A 23,546-nucleotide genomic window follows, 5' to 3' on the forward strand; every position below is an offset into this window, starting at 1 on the left:
AGAGATGAACAAAAAACAGGTGGATTGCTCCTTCCAGACAGACCATTTTCAACATTTTTGATAACCCTCAGATGCAAAATTGCTTCTGGGTAGTGGTATAACAAAGAGTAAAACAATATTCTGAGACAGATTCATATTCATTACTGAATATTTGGAAAAAATACAGTAGGAAATTAATTTTGACTGACTTGAGTCTTGCAGAATGATTCAGAACCATTTTCAGAAGTGGATTAACATTAAAGCATTTTATTATCTTATTATCTAATGTTATACATAAAGTTTTATAACCATCATCTTAGCATTTTAAAGATTCTTAATATTGTTATAATACAACTGACTGCTGCAGATGATTTTCTATTCCATAATAAAAAAATAAATCTGTGCTGGTAATTCAGTCATCCTTTAAACCCTTAATAAAAGGAAAAATGCCTGTATTTGTATAGCATTTTGTTCTAAGTACAGTAATATATAACGTGGTCGATTGCAGTATTTATGTTGACTATTGATTCTAACTTGAACTGATTTTTTTTTTTCTATCTTATTTGCTAAATTAAGTATTGGTTTATACATTTTCCAATAGTTCTATTAAAAACTAAAATGGCAGCAAATACTTGCTGATGTTGTAATAGGTCTTTATTTTTACACTGATAGGAAAAGACATTTGTTTTAGTTTTATCACCCTAAGAACAATAAATAGATGACTCTATGAGTGCTTCTGACAATTGTATTAGAATATGTAAGGTCCACTTTTTCACACAAGTAGATTTATATAATGAAGCATTATACAAATATGCATGTTTAACACTGGTTAATGAATATACTCAACTGCAACTGCAAAAGTCTGTCTTAACTTTGGAAACAGTTTAAAGCTTAAGGATGACAGAATATTTACAATAACCATTTATGGCTTCTCCTCCTCCTTTTGTACTTGCAGGACAGTTTTCAGTATCCAGAAAGGGACCTATGTATCCAGAGCAGCACGGTTTGCATTTGGGCACCTAAATAACCACAAGATTTTAATACAAGAGTCTCCACCCCCTCACCTCATGACATACCTGGTGTGGTTTTTCAAAAGTTCTTTAAAAGATTTTAAAAGTTCTTTTTCCAGGGAAAAAAACAACAAACCACCTTGGGCTTTTATTTTTCATGCTTAAATGTGGGATGATCACCTTTTTAAAAATCCACAGTTCTTTTTGATGGCCAAGATCTGGGAAAATAAAACAGCAAACCAAAGAGTAACTAATCCCCTGCACTTCTACTGGAAGTGTACATGCCTGCAAGCTGTTTGAAGTGAGGTCCCCAGTTTGTAAGATAGTCATAACTCTGATCCTCATCTGACATATTTGAACCTAAAGAACTGAGGGATCCTGCCAAAGAACCCATTCCCTCAAATGCATAGCATTGAAGTGAGTCATATGGAGGAGCACTAGGGTCTGTATTTGCTTCTTCAAGCTTTTCTGAAATGAATTGCCTGAAAATTGCACTGTCAGGGCCAACCTGTAGAGACTGTCTGTAGAGGCTGTGGATCTCTGTGCTGACCTTCTTCCGAGGTTTGTGCATTCGCATGACGGTACGGGTCCTCAGTGCTGAAATATCAAAGGCTTCTGTATCCTCCTCACCGCCTCCTTCATCATCATACCTGACAATATTTTCTCTGAATTCTTCTGTTTTCTCTGAAAAAGGAGACCTCTTCCTCTGCTGCCTTAAGGCTATGATTGCCAAAAAGAACACTGACAACAAAACAAAACAAAACAAAACAAACAAACAAACCACACAAAGAGAAAAGAAAAGAAAAAAAAGACATAAACAAGGGAAAAAATAAACAGAACCAGACACTTTGAATGTGCTTGGAAAGATTAAAAAAAATGGTAATGTTTCTTAATACTGATGCCATTGCAAAGTGAGGCTATCTTAAAAAAAATATGGAGCTGTAATTCTTATGGGGTTTATGGTTTTGAGGTGAGCATAGTATGTGGTGGGAAAATGGCTACAACGGGACCTGTAAAACAGGTGAATGAAATGGAGCAGTTCTTTTGGTAGATGGGAGTTTGAAACTGATGGAAACACAGGTTATGCTTTTTGAAACTGCTTTGGTTTGTCACATAATACGTCAATTTCACATTCAGAATTTAAATTCTTTATCTCTCACTTTCTCTCAGAACAAAGCCCCAGGAAGATCAAATGAAAAATGAGGCAATAAGATATTTTCCTCAGCTGGTTGAATCATTCAGTTCCATAGACCATGCAGGGTATGGTTCAATTATTTCTGTTATGTTGGTTTGGAAATTTGAACATTATCACCAAATTTTGCATGATGTTGTAGCAGTATTTACTACCAAGGCCTATTTATCAGGGCACCTTGTTTCTTTCATATATGAAACCTTTTTTAGATTTTATTTTAAAGCATTATTTTTTAATCATAACTCATTTCATTTTCAGCTGAATAATCCCTTTGAAACAGTCTATGACTTCACAGAGATTAATGATTTCAGTTTTTAACTAAATCTTACTGCTTTTCTATTTAATAAGGAAGTAGTTTGTGGTGTTTATTTTTTTACTCAACAACTACCAACAATGGCAGGATTCTGCCTCACTTAGGGATATGAAGGACCTGAAGTAGTTCTTTATTTCTATATATTTACTTTATACTATTTCATTTGATTGGGAGACACCAACACCAAACTTGAAAGTGTTGCAAATAAGAATTTCTACAATGTTATAATACATTTTTAAACCCCAGATTGTTTCAACTTTCTAAACCCATTGCATGATGAACTCTTCCAATGGTACACATGATGATACAGAAAAATGGAAAAAAAATTAAACTTTAGTTTTCAGATATGTGCCAAACACATTATGCATAGAAATTTTTATAATTTCATTTCAAATAATCACAAAAATACATTTGAAAACTTAATGCATTTAAAATATGTGTGTCTGTAAGACATTTATCTGTATCCCTGCTTTGGCTTTTGTGATATGCATAGGCCCAGTAGACACCAAGGGCTTATTCCATCTGGAGAGAGGACCTCTCTGCAATAATTTCACTGATGGCTTGGATAATGCAGTGATATAGTTTGTCTGACCCTCAGTCCTTTAAGTGCATAACACAAAATGATGAAGTTCAGATATCCTGCAACAATCAAAAAAAACCTTGAAATGCGTGCTGCAACTACACTGCAAGGTTTAAAACAGGGACTACAATCAGGGGGGCTGCTTTTGAGGCCACTACTGAAGATTGCCTGAGACAAGGAAAGCTCAGATTTAAATAAGGTGACTCTGAAGTGCAGACCAGTCTAGAAACCAAAAATTCAATTGTGAGTTCCTGCTTTCACTGTTGGAAAACAAGACATGTAACTAGGGGAACTAGTACATCCCTGGAGTTTGCTATGGAGTCAAGAAATGGCTAGTGTCTGGCCAGAAGTACTCCTATCTAGACACAATAATTATGAGATAATCTTCCATTGTTTTCGTCCTTGCCCTGTTTATCCAATGTGTTCATAAGGATAAATAAAAGCACATATTGTTTTGTAGGCCATTCTGCTTCTGCAGTTTCCTGCATGTTACCTCATCTTGAGACTTCAAAGCCATATGAAGGTGCTGACTCATAACTGACAGGTAAGCATGCTGCTTCTGGGCAACTCATTAACTGTGGAATTAAATTACAGGGTTCCATTTTAGGAGAAATTTCCATGAGTTCTCACCAGAGATTCAGTCAGGAGGTCAAAGGTACAACAGGAAATATTTAGACCCAGTTTTTATTCCTTATTCTAAGGAAAATAAGCTGTGACCTTGTGGACATAATGCAGAATATGGGTGATTTTTAACTTGTTAAATTTCTTTTTTCACTGGTGTAAACTCAAAATAATCCCATTAGCTTTACTGGACTTGTCTTTCTTGCCTTCTGTTGCTACTATGGCATTAGAATAATGCTGCAAGCCTTCATTTTCTAGCCTCAGCTTTCATGTAGTTAATGATTGTATGTTTGGTGTTGTATGCTGTTATTTATAGGCTAGTAGAGGTAATATTGCGTAACAAGAGTAGAAAAAAGAATGTTCTTTACCCAGCTAGCCATCAGGGGTGGGGTGTGGGGTGGGGGTGTGTGTTTGCTTAAAGTTTTGTGTATTTCTTTCAATAATATAGGACTTTAAAAATATTACTATTATATTTGCTGTGACTGACAAATACACTGTGAAAATAATTTTCACTGAAAGTTTTTTGTTTCTTAAGGCAGTGTAATTTCTGTTATTACTTCTTTCTTTGTGGACATGATATTTGGTACTAGTTATTATGCTGCAGTTTTGTTTTAATTCTGGTCATATTTTGCCTTTTGTAAAAATTTTATTGAAAACAAATTTATGCTATGTTTACCCAATATATAATGATGATGTGATATCACATTGCTTAGTGAAATCCTGATTCTATTGTAATTTTCTTACTTTGGAGTTGTTTGTTTGTAGTTTCACTGGTGGAAGAATGGTTTTACTATATATAATCCATTGATCGTTTTGTGGTATTTTTGGATATGGCACTTTATGAAGCATACTGCTTTATGGCATAATATGGATATGCCATATTATTGCACATTATTGTATATTATTTTTGCTGGAAGAAGACAAATTCACTGTAGCAGGGATACCTGCATGTTTCACCAGGTAAAGAAGCTGTTTCCCTGTGTGCTGTCACTGCAATTTGCCTTGCAGCAGCCATGGCCCCATGCAGAGCAGGAACAGCCAGCCTTGGGTAGTTGGTCTGGTTCTGAGTGCCATTTCCCAGCTATGACCCTTTGCAGCAATACAAGTGCAACTCTTGTGTGCTTAAAATGCTCTCAAACCCATTTTGACACCCCCACAAGCTCTACACTTTAATGGAGGTTAATCTGGTGTCTGCTGAAAGGTAAAAGGGGATGTCCAACATTTGGAGAAAAGGCTGCCTGGCAATACAGCTTTATGAACTCACAGAGAAACTCCCCATTTGTTTCTGGAGTTGCTTTCTGAGAGTATCAGATTCTCTTTTTCTTTCATTATTTTATATTGATCTTACCTCTACATTTGGCATACCTAAGGCAGAACAAGTAAGGTGTTGCTCTTTTACATATATTCTTATACTAGCGAATTTTCTTGTGTAACCCGGTCTTCAGCTTTACCCGGGCTAAAAACAGACCTTGGACTCCCAAGTCTTTATTATTATAGAGCTGGAGGAGTAAGTAGGACCATGATTCAACTAGAGCCAACTTTGTGAACATTGTCTTAGAATTCAAATTTTACTGAAAACTGGAATTGTGGGAGGTGAATTATAATCAGGAAAACAGAAAAATGGATCATTTGCCTTATTGCAAGTTTTCTGAATAACACAGTACTTCCAGTCTTCCAGTCAAGGAAACATCTTTGTCACTCAACCAAGCCCACTGTAGAAGGAAACAAACCAATTTCTCATTCTCATACTTACCGAGGAGTATTAGGATGCAAGCCAAAACAGCTACTAAAGCTTCTGTGCTGAGACCCATGGAATACATGAAAGCCCCATATCGACAGTACAAGGCATTAACTTCAGTGTCACAGTCACAGACAGTGATGGTGAGAGTATTTGTGCTTGACAGTGGTGGAATTCCATTATCCAGAATTAAGATTGGCAAGTAGAAATAAAACTGCTCTTGCCTCTTGAAGCCACTTTTTGCTGTGAAAATTCCAGCTGTGTTATCTAGAAGATAAATTATTATGTATGATACACATTTATCACTTTTTAACGATAAAACTCTAGTGGAATCTGACCTATTTAAAAACAATGGTACTGTGCAAAGCTACATATTAAAAAAGTTAAAAAAGTAAAACCAGGCATTGACATGTGGTGGGTGTTTTGTGTAAACTGAATAAACTGCATTTATTTTTGACATATGTATTCCAGGGGCAATAATAATAATAAAAAAAAATTACATAGAGGCTTTTTTTTTTTTTTTTATGTTCAAAGCTAAAAAAAACCCCACTTTTTCCAGTACCTGAAACCTGCTCAGACTAATTAATTGATTCTTAAAACGATTCCATGTATCCAGCTGCTAGCAATCCAGCAGTTCACAGATGAAATATAGACAGTTTACCAATCAAAAGGCTTCAAAAGTGTGTCTGGCAGCCCACAGAGAAAGCAGGTGGCAAGGAAAAGAAGAGAAAGCAAGAAAAAAGTCCAGTGAACTAGTCTTTTATTTATTTCCCTGACTCAAAAACTAGACCTATCTAAGCTCCTATCTAATTTAATGACAAGCTGCTATAGGGTCTCACCTTACTTTGTATTTAACTATTGGAGTTTAGAAATCAGTTCTGTACCAAACCCAGTAAATGGCTCAAATTCAGTTCCTGTTGCATATCAACTAATTCAAATCTGAAACAGCTTGTTGCAAAACAAATTAGCTCTGCCTAAATCTCTGTATAATGGAAAGAAGAAAAATCTATAAATATATACATATCAGATTTTTTTCATTTTGGCAGGGTGAATTGCTGCATGTGTGCATTCATGTATGTAGGCAAAAAAAAAGTGTTTCTACCATAATCTGTGTAATACATCTAATCAAAGTCTACTGAAGTTAACTCCCTCACATTTAAGTTCTTCTAGGTTTCTTTCATAGTTCAGAAAGTAACTCTGAGGTAAAATTCTCCAGATCTGTAGAGTCACTTTTGCTTTTGCATAGGACGATCCAAGTTCACCCAGCCATTTCTATGAAATGCAGCAGAAAGAGAGATTGCACTGACAGTACCATAATTTAAAAATTTCCTCCTCTGCCCCCTCCCCACCCCATCAATAACCACCAAAAAGAACTGGTTGTATTGCCACGTGTGTGGCTTTGCTTGGGCCTTGCAGAATGAGCAAAAGTGGGAAAGGCTCGTGGCTTGTACACAATTTGACCTCAGTGTAACAACTTATCTCTTCCTGGCACTGAGTGAGATGTTAATGAACCTGGGAACTGAAATACATATTAATAGATTGACTAACTTTAGAGGTATTGAGAGAAGTAGTTTGCTCTTTTAACATAGTCTGAACATTCCAAAACTTATTTCCATTGATTTATTCACCTAGGCAGAACATTCAAATAATCAGAAAAATCAGTAAGTACAGTGTGTACTTTAGCTGAGTCTGAAGAAGCTCTTCTTTGTAGTCTCAGCAAAGTGACTCTGAGCGGTCATCTTCCCTGAAATTCCATCAGATATTGTATCGACGTTTTCACAGCAGACTGGTTTTGTTTGATATCTCTCTATATCATTCTTTTAATAAGACTCTCAATCAATATAATTTCTGAATACATTAGAATATATATAGAAGACATTTGTATGATGTCATCAGTAATAAGTGTATGCAGTTTCAAAAGTATTAAGACATAAGACTGCATTCCTGTTTATCTGTGTTTATAATTTTGGTCTTGCTGAAGGGATGAAGTGATGGACTTACATTAACAACAATCTTCTCTTTCTGGCCATCTTGTTTCTTCAACAAAGAGATAATTTTAACAAGATTCTTGGTATTTCCCACCATATCCTACATTAAGTAAATAAATTTTAAAGAATACCAGTGTATTTTTCATCTCAGCATTTTTTTCTTTCATTGAAATAAAACTGTCTTTTGCTGTTTATTTGGCTGAACAGGGAAAATAAACTTTTTGGTATTATTGAAATGCATGTTCATATCTTATAAAGACAATTTATATTTAAGTGGAAATTTTTACAGAATGTGAGGACCACTAGAAGCATGCAACTTTGATTAGGAAGGTCTTAAAGAGCTACATGAAAGACACTACCTTGATTATCTTTGACAGTAAAATGTGAATTGTTTGTGGCCTCCTGAGCCAATGAGAAGTAAAAATGGTGACCATTTGCTGAGTCATCTTGATCCACTGCACTGATGCTTTGAATTAGCTGGAAACACAGACAAACAGAATTGTTTAAGAATAAAAGTATTTACTTGTCTTTAAAAGAATAAAATAATAATAATAAAAAAAACCAAAAACCAAACAATCAAACATAAAAGTATTTACTTGTCCTTTAAAAGAATAAAAAAACATCTTAGGCATGTTAAACTGTTGTTAGAGATGTGATCTGTGAATACATATTGAGTGCATGTTAAAGCACTCACAAATATATACCTTCTATACCAAAACAGGCTTATTGAGACTAATACTATGCAAATTCTCTGCTTTGATTTTTCATCAATTTACAAGAGGCAGGCATTAAAATCTTGAGAAAATATAAATTATTTGCTGGATCAAAAGACCAGGGGTAAATGAAGTTTCCATAACTGAAAAAAGTAATCATATTTATGGTGTTCTGTACTTTTTTTTCAAGGTGAAAATTTGAACAAATCCTTCTATACAAAACCCATTTCCTTCCAACCCACAAACAGATTGACATCATTCAACTGATGTATTGTAGCTCCAGTAAGTGATATATGGTGACAACGTCATGTGTTCAATTGTTGAAACTGGATATTATAACAGATTGATTATGGAACCTCTTGGTTGCTTTTTCTGAAGAAAGCAAAACAGCCTTCATTTACAAATATGTCAAACTACATAGTCGTTCCAAGATAAAATAAAAAATAACAGTTATCATGCAAAGGAATATCTTCCATCTCTGCAAATAAATAACTAAGTTACAGTTAACATAATCAGCAAAATTTATGCTTTAAAAGAGCTTATTTTTGTTACTTTTATCAGTAAATGTTTAATGACCTGAGCATCAGCATTATTAGTAAGTGATCAGGAGGAAAACAAACTGATGCAAGCCCACCCACTTTCAGAAAAGATAGTATCCAATTTGAACTTGGGTTCTATTTTATCAGTCATGTCACGCCTTGCAGAGGTTTGTACCCAAGAAACTTAAAGCCTCAACTTTCCTTGAACCAGAAAGAACCTGAAAGTTACAAGTGGTGCTCTAAAAGTAAAGCAGTACGTCGATGGAAATGACTACAGCTTTCCATCTGTGCCTTTGAAAATTCTTTCTTGATTAAACCATTTCTCAGTCAAAGATCTAAGACTTCAACACACATTATTTTTCTTTTCAAGAAGCTAAGTTTGATGAAACCATCACAGCAGAGTGCAAAATGAGGCTTACACCCCAGAAGATAGCACTGTTCCCTTTTCATATCTGAAATTTATTACAAATTTATGTTTTCACTCTATGGAAAAATGACTACCCTTGAGATTTTTTTATTGCCACTAATGAGAGGAGTGATTGTTCAGTGACGTACTTCATCAGGGAATTTTTTTCCCTTTCCCCAGAGAAAACAAAACAGCTAAGGTGACACAAAGACAGGTATAAGCATGCAGGTCAATAAATCAGTGAAGAACAATAACTATTCACTAATATTATCTTGATAATAAACCACAGGCTTCAGTTTTAGAAGGGGATACCACTCCTAAAATATGCCTAATATGAACCCAGCCTAAAACATGAAGAATGGCACATTTTTATGATAATATTTTACCATATACCTCCAAAAACTTTTAAAGGCTCTGCTTTGCTGCTAACATCTCCATGGTTGCCACTGAGAAAAAGATTTGTATGGATATATGTCTATCTGTACATTTCAGGGTCTATCAAGCTAGAATAGACCGAATATGAGAAGTAATATAGTAGTCTACAAAGACATCTTAGCCACATCTAATTTGTATTGGTTTGGTTTGGTTTTATTTTAGTGACATGCTAGTGAAAAGTTACCTACCTAAAAAAACAAAACAAAACAAAACAAAACAAAGCAAACAAAAAAACAACCAAAAAACATTAATTATAGATGTGATTTTTATACTTTCACTTTTCAGTCTGATTAATAATTATTTTACTAGGTATTAGCAATGTCTTTGGAAAGTAGATGTTTAGGAGTCTATCATGTTTGAAAATCATAAAATTACTGCAGTTGTGAGTTAGATACTGTTTTGCTATTTCATTGTTAACTTCTGTTATTCTACATACAGAATGTATTTGCCCCAACAAATTTGATTTATATGTGATCCAATCAATAAACTTCTGAGGAGTATGTGGCTAGCTGAAAAACAAACAAAACAAAACACCTTCCCTTGTTTTGAACTGTGCTGTTCTCCACAAACCTAAGACTGTTATGGCTATTCTAGACATATGAATATACCTTTAAGGATTCACCTTAGAAGTAGGGGAATATTTGGAACACAAGGACAGGGCAAACCCTTATTGTTTATTTCTTTCTTACTGTACCACTTCCACTAAGATTCAGAAAAACTCAGATGAGTCTATAAAATATTCAGAGCAATAGGCAGCTCTGATTTTGCTGACTCTAAAGGAAAAATCACCCAGGAGAAGGAAACTGTTTCTTTTTTTCTCGTTTCCTAGGCTTTTGTACATCTAATGTAGGATATTCTAGCCTTTCACCAGGTAGACTGTTATCACAGACTGAAAAACTGCACTTCTTGCTAGTGATTCAAGGTTTAAAAAACCATTACATTTTAGTGTGTAAACAAAGAGTTTAGACTGAATGATTTGTTGCTTCTGCAAGGTTGTATCGGTTGTATTGAATAGGCTGACATTTAATTGCTGTAAAATTCCTTATAGCAGGTCTCATGCATGTAGAAGCTGTAATAATCCAGCAGACCATTTGAAAATGTACATTTCTTTAAAACTGAGATTAAGTCACTTAATTTTTCTTGAAAAACTGATTTAAGTTCATGGTGGGTGGGCCTCATTTACTGTTTCTTTCCAAACACAATGAGATCATTGCTAGGAACAGCAGGAGGCCCTTGGATCAAAGGTCACAAAAAGATATGGCCTGTTACATTCCACTTCCCCTTCCATCTGATTAGGGGGCACTTGCAACTAATAAATGTCATCAGTGAGGGAGTCTAGGATATTAGTAACAGCTCTGATCTTTCATTGACTAATTACTTTGCGTAAAGAGATTTTTTGTAACCCTTCTGTACTGAACATCTAGCTGGGTGTTGTTTGTCTTGCAAATAACAAGTTTGGAGTATGGAGTAGCTGACTGCCAGGTAGTCTTGATGAAAATTCATTGAAAATGTATTTCCTTAACCCTAGGTGGTCTCACTGAACTGGCATTATGGAAATGCCCAGAAGGAAGAAGAAAGCTTTTCTATTATAATCCTTTTAGATTCTAAGAGTTTTCTTTCTACCAGATTCAACTTAAGGCTTAAACTATCCAACTGAACACAAGTACCATTAATTTTCATGCTAAAGTACTCTGAGTGTATAACGTTAAGTCCTTTGTGCATGCTTCCATACCCAGGTATAGTCTTATCATTCCCATCAGACAGGTGGAAGCAAGTAGGCACAGATCTGCCACCTCTCCCTTCTTACTTTAGTTTCTTTTGGTTTGTTTTCCACACAACATCCTTCAATAGGAACTGCTATGGTTTGTAGGATGTAAGATATCAGATCACCCACCTGTTTGGGGAGTATAGAACTGGTTTTGTTCAAATTGGCTAGTGGGATTTTTCTCATTGCTTAATGATATTTGATCACCATCAAAGTTTAGTGTAGGTAGATTAGTCAACACCTGCACTTTCCAGATAGACCTTCTAACTCAAGACTAAGGTTTTCCTTTTCACTGCTTCTATTTCATTTTTGAAAACCAAATTTGCACAATATTGATCTGATTTCACTGGGTATACTGTAAGATGTTTCTTCTCAGCTATAAATAAAATGGTGTACATCTCAGCAAAGGAATAACTATTACAAAGCTCATGCCATGACACTTAGGTGCATTTTTATGTTTGTTTGTATATGCTGAAAAACTATTCTTACCTGTTCCATTCTGCTTTGAGATAATGTTGATGAATCATGGTCTGTATAAAACAGAAAAAGGAATTTTCCATGGGCCAATGTGGCCACTGTTGCAAAATGTCACAAATTATGATCTGTGAATCTGCAGGTATAGCTTAGAGTAAGGGACTTCTAGGATATATGGTGCTTTCACAGCTTCACAATGTTTTTATACTCTAAGTGATGCCCTCATTCTTTTTCTCTTTTTAACGTTTTATTTTCTTATCACTACTGCTCAGATGTTTTTTGTAAATGATGAAGAGAATCTAACAAGGTGAAATAACAAACATTGGCTTACTAACATTTCACTTTCACTTCTCTGCTATCAAAAATCATTTTACATCACGGTTTGTTAGAAATGATCTGTTTTAGCAAACTGCTCATTTATGACATTAATCATAAGTTAAAGATTTCCTCTCTTTTCTTCTGTCAATATTTCATTATGTAGCAAAGTAATATCAAATGAGTACTCCATTTTCACTGTAACACTGTAATGAATGATTATTTTATTATATGCTAACTATCGAGTAAATAAATTTGTTGGGTTTTTTTGTTGTCTCTAACTCAAAGTGCTCTGCATACGTACTCACTTCTTTAGATCTAATGAAAATTACTAAGCAAGCTACAACATCGAAGTCACTTTATATATGACCCCCAGATTACAAGAACTCAGAATAACCAGAATAAATACTCATTAGAGAAGACAGCATTAATTCAGAATGTAGGTGTATTCATTGTAGCTTGTCTTCAGCTGAAATCTGTTTGATATGAAGAAAGACCAATATCCACTAGTGCTGAATTACCATGCATACAAATAGGTACATTATAGATGGTCAGCTTGCTTACACATAACATAAGATATTTGATACAGCTTACATCAAACTTTTAAGCTGCAGTTTCAGGCTCAGTTAATTTATTAATGCCTTGGCAATTAAGCTTTTTGCGTAAAATTCATTCTTGTTGAAATGTCTTTAGTGTTATCTTTGAGACAGATTTGGTCCACTTCCTGTTCTGATCATTTTTATAGAATATTTCCTCTAGAATTCAACAGTTTGTAGTTACTGTACACACACATAAAAGGTAAATATAAAGAATTAATATCACATTGGAGTCATCATTTACTTGCCTACATATAGATATAAAGTCAAAAGGCCTGATCAAAAGGGAAACATGGGTTTGGATGCCTTATTAATACTGTTCCATTTGATCTGATGCCAGCTATAGCTGTATTAGGAGAGAAGTTTATTTTACATAGCAACTTTCATGTTCAAGTAATTTTGAAAATAATGTATTTAATACTGGTGGTACACTGAAAGTGTTTTTTCAATGTGCAAAAGAAATCTTTGGTTCTGGTTAGTATACGGATAACTTTTGTATTATAGGACAGCACAGACCTATAACATGAAATGAATAGTGAAAACTCCACTGATATGAAAAATGTCTAATAAAGATGAAGAATGGATTTAGACAATGCCAAAAAAAACTATCTACAGTCTTTACATCCATTTTTATTGTCAGATTTCAGACTATATTCTCACATTCCAAAATATATCTTTTTGTTTGAATGACTTTCAGAGGTTAAGTATGTCTGTAACTCACAAAACCACTATACAGGGACATGAAGATCAACGCTCCTTCAATAAAGGTAGACAATATTTTTTTTAATGTTGCAGAAAATTCAAAACTTCAAAACAAGCCTTCTTCTCTAGAATGAAGGCACTAATAACTGCCTCTGAGTTTGGATAATTAAACCAACAATTAGTTTTATTCATGTACTATTCTATTCTACACATTCTTTATCATAACCTAGTATACACTAAGGCTATGTGAACTTATTTACCACATGACTCAGCGTTGCTTTTATTGTAAACCAGGCAGAAAAAGTCACCCAAATAAGACAATTTTTTTGACAGTATCTTGCCCTCTGTGGTGACTTTCCTTCCTTTTTCCCAAACACTATAAGCTGTAGGATGCAAATATATGTTGAGGCACCCATGAAACCAGAAAGAACTCAGCTGAGATCAGGGAAGGAAGTAAATTCTAGAAGTGGAGAACATCTCTGAGAATATCTTTCAGTGTATCATTTCCAGCTAAATGGATAGAGATAGCTGCTTTAGAAATTGAAATGCAATAGAGTACCTATACAACTTTGATCTCAACTTATAACATGTAAGCAGATTCCTGAGCTGTTCAGAACTGATTGTAGATATATGACTAAGATAAAAGCCCTTCAACTGCTGTAAGAGATTCTTCTGAAATGTGAAGTAAGTGTGTTATGCAGTGGATAGCCAGGCTATGGATAAAATCAATTTTGAACCTTTTGGCTTCTTGCTGATGAAAGTAAATAATCATTTTCCTGTGAGTAAAAAGTAAAACAAACAAACAAACAAAAAACAAACAAACAAACAAAAACACCAAAAAAAAAAACCAAAACCAAAACAAACACTAAAGGAGACACATCAGCTATCAATTCTGTTTTAAATCATAAACATTAAATAGAAGATCATAAGCTCTGACTGTGATAATTATGCACTTCAATTGCAATTTCCTGTTGTTCTTCCTAAGGTCATTTGTTAATGAGAAGATTATTTAACATTACTGTCATGGTCTCCAAAGGATAAACTAAAGATGCCTGTGACTCTCAAAAACCTATAGCAATGAAAAAAGAAAAAAAAAGATAGAAAAAAAAAATTAGACAAACATTTTGCCTGTCTGTAAAATGGGAAATATATCATGTGCATCCTTCCTTCAGATATTACAGTGTTAAACAGGAATAATTCTGGTTCTTATGCTTAAAGAGTTTATTATTATTGTTACTACTACTATTCTTTACAGTGCCATTTTCACCAGTGATTCTCAAAATAGTTAATACATATATACTTAATTGTTATTGAAATGGAGCCATTAATGGGTTAGCATACAGATGTTATTTGTCAGTAGGTAATTATGGAATAATGAAAACTCTAAGAAATAAATCATCTAGGTTTTTATATTGTAGGCAACTCCAAAACATGGATTACAAATATCCATTCTATAATCCTCCATATTTAATTTGTGGTGTCTTGAAGGCAAGGAACATGAAGTGGCATTTGTTTTAATGCCTGTACTTTGATCTGTTAATGAGTTACCAAAACCCCAAAAGAAATGGCTTGCTGCAAGTACCTCTGAACCAGAGGTAGCCTTTGCAGAGTGGAAAATTACCAAATGCAGAACAAACCAACCAACTGCTGATTGAAGGACACATAAATGGATGAAAGCTGTAAAGAAATTACTTCAGCAACAGGGAAAGAGTTATTTCACTGCAGACTAATCCCGGTCAAAGTAAACCAAGCTGGTGTAAAAAGAGAGGCTCTGCTCTGTGGTTCAGAAATCAAAACACAGCAAAATGTTTGAACAGAACTATCACAGATATCCCAAAGGTCCTTTTCATTTGTCCGAATAATGCTTTAAAGTCTTGAAAAAACATATAGATTTTTCTGTCTATAGCTTTTTGTTGTTGCTTTTTTTTGTTGCTCATTTTGTACTTCTTTTTTTCTTTTTTTTTTCATTTGTTTTCTGTTTGTTTTTAAGCTTGAATAGCCTATTTTTCTTTTTGCAGGAGGAAAACAGAGTCAGTAGTGTTACTTGGGGGATCAGCTGACTGATGTTACTCCATTCACCTGAGAAAGGAGTAGGATATGGAAAAGAATCCTCCAGTGGAGGATACTTAATTCAACAATCCCTTAAGCTGCCAGCTAGAGAAGGTATTGCAAGGGGCGTGACTTAAGCATCTTCATACTTCTACTGAACTAGACAGGTTTTGAATTCAGTTTGCAATAAATGATTGCTCACCAAAGAAAACAATCTTGTTTGAATTATGTCTGAGTCTGGTTCTTCCAGGCTACATTATGCTGTTGCTGAAATCACCATGCTTAGGTCCTACATCTGTGACATTAGCATGAAACAAATCTGTGCCTTACGTTTTCTTTAGAACTTTCTGTCTGTACATGTGTTACCTGTTTTTACAGATGAATGAGATATACTGATTATTTTTTAAGGGAGGAAATATACACATCAGCCTTCCAAAATTTAAATCTAAAACTATACATATATCAACAGAACTAATTTTGGAAATACACAAAATACAGCCTGTGCTCACAGTACTGAAATAATCAATAGTAAAGGGAACAGTAACATATCAGGCCAAATCTTCATTGTAATGAGAAAACAGGTGGCTAACTTCTTCACCTTACCTGGCCAGGAACCGCATTTTCACAAACAAATGTTTCATAATATTTAGGGAATTCTGGTGCATAATCATTAACATCGAGAACTTGGATATACACATTTGCTTCTGAAATTTTTTCAGGATTTCCTAATAGTTAAAAAAAGACAGAAATCAAAAGTTATAAATAATCTACTACATATTTTAAAGTACTGTAGACATTAGAAAAATTTAAGTATATTCTACAGAGGAGAACATAGTCACTGAGACCTACAGGCACATTTTATACTAATTCTTTTTAATGAGTTCAAATACATCCAATACATATAAAAAAATGGCATTCTCTTTCTTTTCTGGGGTTCTGTTTACAAAAGGTGGTGGGGTTTTGTTTTTGTTTTCTTCACCAATCCATCATGTTACATTATAATAGTATATCTTGAAATAATGTAAGGTTATTTCATGTAAAATTTTGGATTTGTTCAGTCTTTCACTTACCAAGTCAGAAACTGATCTAAATGTAAAAAATAAAATCTGATCTGAAGAAATTAAATGAGGTTTCGTTCATGCAGTCTGATTTACTATATTGCAGAACAACACTAGACATATGGAAGGTTATATGAAAGGAGAGTGTCTGCACCTCTAACAGTATCTGGTCAAGGACCTTACTCAATTGCAACAAGAGTTAATAAGAAAAGGAGGAAGCCATAAACAAGAACATAAAGGACACAAACTTTGGGGAAATATAAGGGAGGGGGTAATGAGAGCCAAACCTGGTAAAACACACTAATTGATGGGGGCAAGTGAAAGTGTAAGAATGCTTATCCCTGCGAGGTTATCAGACCAGGGACCTTGCCAGCTGGGAAACCAAGGGAGAAAAAGGGGAAAACAGTCACAAAATATACCAAGACACAGACTCTAAGAAAGCAAACAGAGACTATGACAATAAACAAATCTCATGATAATTGATGGGCTATTCAGAAACCACAGGGCAACAGTTCCAGGTAGGTCAGCCTGGACTATGCAACTGATAAGACTGTAAACCAGAGGGACCTCAGACCCGGAAAGGCACAGGAATCAACGGAGCTGTACAGACCCATGGAGAATATGCAGGGAGAAACAGAGAGGGACATACAGAAAGGGATGTAAAAGGGGCTGGTTACATGGAAAATGGAACCAGCCAGTATACGTGTCTGGCTAAGGCCTGCACCTGATCACCAGTCAGTCCTAATGTCTTATTTCTTCTTATTAAATTTTTTCTTAATTATCTCTCTGTATAATATCACTCTGCCGCTGTGTATGTGTGCCGCAGGGACTAAGTGCCAGATACTGCTGACACCTGCATAAGTGTGAGTGAAAATTGGTGCCAGCATCTGGAGTCAGATGGGGTATGGATGCCCCTGGCCCATGGTGCCAGCTACTGGAGTGACAGGGAGGTGCAAGGAAAGAATATCTGTATCTTCCCCAAACAGTGTGCATGGAGTGTGTGTGTGTTTTTGCTAGCAAACTTTAAGCTGGACTCAACATTTAGTAGGGGGTCCTTTTTTCCAGGCCACATGCTCAGAGGGGTCCACGCTGGTATGCTCAGGGGGGATTTGTGAATGTAGGGTGCACAAGAGACAAGTGCGTGAGTGCTGTGGGTTTGCAAGCAAGCATCAAGCATGCACTAGTTGGTGAGCTGGGGATCCACAAAGTTGATAAGAGGGCCTGGGGTCTGGGCAGGGGTGCTGGACAGATAGAGGGTCCACACAGGTACTGAAGGGGGTGTGTGTCCTTGTGAACCTGGAGAGTGGTGTGTGTGCCTGTGCCAGTCCTACACTTGGGTCACAACAACCCCATGCAAAGCTAAAAGCTTGGGGAAGAGTGGCTGGAAAGCTGCCTGGTAGAAAAGGACCTGGGAGTGCTGGTTGACATCCAGCTGAACATGAGCCAGCAGTGTGCCCAGGTGGCCAAGAAGACCAACAGCATCCTGGCTTGTATCCCAAACAGTGTGGCCAGCAGGACTAGGGAAGTGATCGTCCCCCTGAACTCGGCACTGGCGAGGCCGCACCTTGAATACTGTGTTCAGTTAGGGTCCCTCACTGCAAGAGGGACTCTGAGGTGCTGGAGCGTGTCCAGAGGAGGGCAATGAAGCTGGTGAAGGGTCTGGAGCGCAGGTCTTGTGAGGAGCGGCTGAGGGAACTGGTGTTGTTTAGCTTGGAGAAAAAGAAGGCTCATGGGGAGACCTTATTGCTCTCTGCAACTACCTGTTGTAGGCAGGTGGGGGTAGGTCTCTTTTCCGAAATAACAAGTGATAGGAAAAGAGAAAACAGCCTCAAGTTGCACCAGGGAACATTTAGATTAGATATTAGGAAAAAATTCTTCACTGAAAGAGTGGTGAAGCATTGGAACAGGCTGCCCAGGGAGGTGCTTGAGTCACCATCCCTGAAGGTATTTAAAAAATGTGTAGATGTGGCACTTAAGGACATGGTTTAGTGGTGTATTTGGCAATGCTAGTTTTATTGTTGGACTTGATGATCTTAAAGGTCTTTTCCATTGTAGATGATTCTATGATTCTATACAGAATACCTCTTGGAAGTCCTTTGCCTGTCAGTGCATTGAATTCACATTTACAGAGCACAGCTCTGAGAAATGTCTGCCTTCCCCACAATCTAATTTATTAGTTTAGTAGGCAAGATGTTTCACTGCAATAATAACACTCACATTAACTTGGACATGTTGTTGGCTAAGGACCATAAGGAAGACATTTTTCCAGTTAATAAAATAATCTTAAGACATTCCAGGAAAACTAAATATCTATCAACTTAAATATCTATCAGTATCTCAATCCGCTCTGTCAAAACCAGTTTGTCAATCACAAGAATATTTATTATATTTAAAATATGCCTCATGATGAATGCTAGTGTCACTGCTTCTGACCTGTTCAGAAGTTTTTAAGGCATTTTCTTAAATTAGTCAAATGGACCTTTAAGAAGAAAATAAAATGAACTCCTTTCTGCCTCACTTCAAACTATATGGGTTTGGTTGGTTATTGCATTGCTTTTTTAATGTATAATTCACTAGATGCTTGGAGCAAACATTTGTTTTCTTGGATCTTATGAAATCTGTGCTGATGGCTTTGAGTCTTTTGCCAAAGGAAATGGCAGCAAAAAGCAACTGCTACAGAGATAAAGGGCTAGATACTCAGCAGTTTCACGTTGCTTCTGTGAAATCATTAGAGATGTGCTAATTTACCAAAGCTTATGATCTTTCAGAGTCATCTCAAAAATACTCTTTTGTGAGACAACATTGCTCTTATTGAATCCCAACATCCATAATAACACAATAGGCAATGAAATAGTGCTTGGCTTATTTTTTAAATACACATAAAAAGTAACACACATCCCTTTTAGAAATAATACCAAGATTGTAGGACAGACTTAACCTCTTTTACTTAAGACAGAACTGGATGTGTAGGGCAGATATCTGGCTGGCTTGGCATTGAAAGGAAAACTATCACATTTATTAGGAGGCTGGAAGTACCCTTGATGGCTTCAGTCACGTACAAAGTGGCATACAAAGGAAGGACCCAGATACCTTGGCTTACTCCTGACTTGCTTGTTCATAAGAGTCACGGATACTATATTTTCTTTAAAGCCTACCTTTTTGCTTGCACAAACTTTTAGATAGTACCTTTCAGCCTAGAGCTGTCATTCAAATCTATTTTCTTTCACTAAATACCCCTCCTTCTTTGTTACTGGGAAGTTTCTAAATTTTGTGATATTACAGGTAGGGTTTTTAGGGAAGGAGCAACACATACAAAACCAATCTTGGAATCAGTGTGTGGTAAATATCTAATGAAGATTTTGGGTGAAGCAGAATGACTCCTTCGGTTGCAATTGGGGAAGATGGTAGGCAACACTTACTTAGTCTTTTATCCCTTACACGGGAAAAGAGTCGTCAGAATTTTAATACAGCTATTGTATTCATATCCTACATTAAGCTAAATATCTTTCAATGAGCAGAAAATTTCTTTGATATAATCTCGATGAGAGAGATCAGAACTTGAAAAACAAGGTCTGAGAGAACAGAATATCAAGTGCAATAGGTTGGATCAGTGTGAAAATGAAGTTGATGCTTTAATTACTATGGAGAAATTTAGTAACTTGCTCATTATGGAGCTGGGTGAAAAGAAAAAAAGTGACCATCTCTAGAGACAAATTAGAACTCAGTACTTGCATGGGATTAAAGAAAGCTTAGCATTGTCATCAGCCAGTAAAAGGAAATGTTTAATAATAATAATAACAACAGTAATAACAATACTAATACTAGTAATTGTTAATTATAAATTAGGCTAAAGCAAATTTATTTACTTGCTAAAGGAAAATGACATGATTTTTTTCTTTTTTTAAAAGGACTAATCTAAAAATAAGTCTGTCAACAAAAGTATGTATGACCAAAGTAGGGTGACAATTAGGCATTGAATTAATTATATGATCGATAACTGAAACCTTCAAAGAGCTGTAAGTCCTGTAGTCATGTAGTAGGTCTGGAATCCACTATGAAAGGACATCTGCAAGACCCAGTGGGAAAACTACTGTTGTCTCTTGAGGGTAAGTAAGTTTGCTTATGACTGATAGTGCACTTTTCCAATGAGTGTACGGAGAAATGAGGATCAAAGTAAGCTCAAGTTAGTTGCTGTCACGGGGAATTTTTGTTAATCGTCTATAGTTCAGTAGAGAGAGAGCTGAAACAGATACTCTTCTTCTAAATTAATTAATTGTCAGTCAATTATCATCCGACTCAGTAAATCAGTGTTAAGTAAAGCTGATGACTTAAGGATTTCTTGCTCTCATGTACGGTTAGAATGATGTTTACGCTTCAGCCTTGTACAAAGCAGAAGCTAACTATAACCTAGTAAAAACTGATTAAAAGACCTTTGATTTCTCTTGAGCTAGAAACATCTTAGGCATAAAGTGGAATAAGACTCAACAGATTGCAGGTTCTGACTGCTTACGTTTAAATTCCAATGAATTAGATCTAATTCTGCATACCTTTAAAATATGCTATCTCAAAGTTGTGAGGATAGGATGATCCACACCACAAGCCTGCAATAACAGAGGCAATCTCCTCTTACTAATTCCTGATCCCTGTCATTGCAATGGAGGCAAAAGTCTTGTGTCTTGTACAAATGCCAGGACATCAATAGGCCCCAGGGGAGGTTGCTGTTTTAATGCAGTTTCAGTATCTGTCTCAGCTGCAACAAATATCTTGTGTGGATGAACTGTAATGGCATTTTGATTTGGCTTCAGTGGAGCCACAATGCCATCCACCAAATGTCTCATTCACACAGTGTATGTTATGATTATATTTGAAGGAATAAAATGCTACTAGTCCATGATATAAATCATTTCAGGTATGCTCAGATAAAGTGACCTAACTTCAATGCTTTTGAATACAGTGTTATAGACAGTGACCTTATCATCATTAAAGAAATAAAGAATAAGCCTATGAAGATCATAAGGGCTCGGTTTCCCTACAATAACTTTCATTACTGTGAAAGGCTCACTTTCTTTTGCTGCAGGAGACACTTATTCACTTATACCATTTGGTTCTTTCCTATTTTATTGTTTAACTAAACAGAAAAGTCCAGACCAAAGTCATCCTGCTGTGTTTCTATAGTGCCATTCATGACATGACATGACATGACAAAAGTATGCCAGAGATCAACACCTGCCAGCTGCCCAACAACATGAAAAGTAAAATACATTAATGTTTTAAAAGGCACAGAGAAGCTGAAAAGGAAGATAATGCTATGAATTCCCAAAGACAAATTAAAGACTTCAACGAAAATGGCTACTGACTATCCTGCATTACACTTCTAGCAGTAATATTCTACATATATACAGGGAATGCTCCCTCGCTCCCTTTTGGGAACAGTGAAATTTATGAATATGTGTTTAAAGTAGTCTTAGCAATAAATAACATGTAACTGAGATTCAGGATCCAAAAACATGCTAAAAATATTTGGCAAAACCTGTCTGATTTATTGTTTGGACTCTAGTTCCATATGTTTTTCCTCCTTCCTGAGGATGGATGTAATTAGTTTTTAAACAATATCCCAATAGTCTTGTTAAACTACGTTATAAATCAGTAGTTGTTATTTTTCTAAAGTGTTGTCCCAGACTTAGGGTAACCAGATCACCAAAAGCACAAACAGAGGCAATTTGCATTTGATTTTCAAACAAAACTGACAGGTGAAATCTATACAAAGGATGCTTCACAGATATAATTGTCACTGAAAAGAAGTCTAGCTGATTTAGGTCTAAATTCACAATTAGAGCCAAAGTTTCTGACTGGTGTTAAATTAAACACTGGCTAATTTCACACTAGTCAAAAATCTGGTGTGAAATTAACCAGGGTCTAATTTAACATAAGATCTTGCACTGCAGGAGAAATTCATATGCTTCAGTGTAACTTGAAAGCGTTACAGTCTCTATCTTATTACAGTTCCCTTTCTTTTTTATAAGGTCATCTTTTATGAAAAAGCACAGGACCTTGGAGCTGAAATACATTCCACTTCTGTTTAAGTAATCATTTTAATAATGTTCCTTAACATAGCAAGCAACTGTAATATAATGAAAAAGAAGCATGTATTCGCCACTTAAAAGAAGGTGTATTCAGAGGATAATTACAGTTCACAGTATATAAAACACAGCATTCCTTAAATTTCTTACTCACTTGTTTCTGTGGCTGTAACAGTTATGTTGTGCCAAGAAGCTCTCTCTCGGTCCAGAGGTTTAGTTGTAATGATTGTTCCATTGTGCTCATTGATGCTGAACAATCTCTTTAAATGCTTGATGTGGACAATAGAGTACCTGAACCAAAAAAAAAAAAAAAAAAAGTAAAGAGGTTCCCTAATACTGAAATGTTCCATCAAAGCAAGGACATAGAAAGCTATTGTCAGTTGAGAAAACAGAGCTGTGCATATATACATACAAATGCGTGCTCAGAAAACTCAGAAATCATGAAAAATGTACGCTTATAAACATTTAAAATTCACTGCTGCCAAGATCAAAGTTCTTCCTTTTATAAAACTAAATATATCTCAGATCTATATTAATGCGAACTGAATCTGAAATGCATTATTCATTCTTACTTTTAAGTCAGGCTCACAGCAGGTGAATGACTTCATTGAAAAGAAAAAGCATAAGTGCCACTTGTGAGATGAATAATAGTAACAGCTAAGTGGAGGTATAATGGCAAATCTATTTTATCATTGCTGACATGCTTTGATGCCAAAGGAACAGACATTATAAAGAAAGGCAGACAACTATCTGTAATGAGGTGACACCTAGGCAGGGTACAAAATCCTAATGCAGGACATGATTGCAAACGAGTCCAGTGTTCCTAACTCTTCACTGAAAAGGCTCTGGATGCTATGTCCATACATACATACATACCATTTAAAGAGTTAAATCTAACCAATGGTCACAGGCCAGAGAGAGACTGAATAAGACACCAAAGATACTGGTTCAGAAGGAAAGGGTATTTACCAATATTTTTCATGACGTACAAAA

At 35.7% G+C, this 23,546-nt stretch overlaps 1 protein-coding gene across 9 annotated transcripts in view; it reads right to left on the minus strand.

The window, feature by feature from the left end:
- Positions 1–226: 226 nt before the first annotated feature.
- Positions 227–23,546, minus strand: part of LOC308060573 (cadherin-19-like) — a 75,613-nt gene continuing 52,293 nt past the window's right edge. For all 9 annotated transcript variants that reach the window (XM_080379483.1, XM_080379484.1, XM_080379476.1 and 6 more), the window contains 5 exons: positions 22,708–22,844; positions 16,019–16,140; positions 7,781–7,898; positions 5,449–5,700; positions 227–1,730 (listed from right to left, as the gene is read on the minus strand). In XM_080379483.1, coding sequence (XP_080235609.1) covers positions 1,240–1,730; positions 5,449–5,700; positions 7,781–7,898; positions 16,019–16,140; positions 22,708–22,844 — 1,120 coding nt within the window. In that variant the 3' untranslated portion in view covers positions 227–1,239. The remainder of the gene's footprint in view (positions 1,731–5,448; positions 5,701–7,780; positions 7,899–16,018; positions 16,141–22,707; positions 22,845–23,546) is intronic.

The sequence above is a fragment of the Falco punctatus genome (assembly GCF_963210335.1).
Source record: "Falco punctatus genome assembly, chromosome: 3".
Lineage (NCBI taxonomy): Eukaryota > Metazoa > Chordata > Aves > Falconiformes > Falconidae > Falco > Falco punctatus.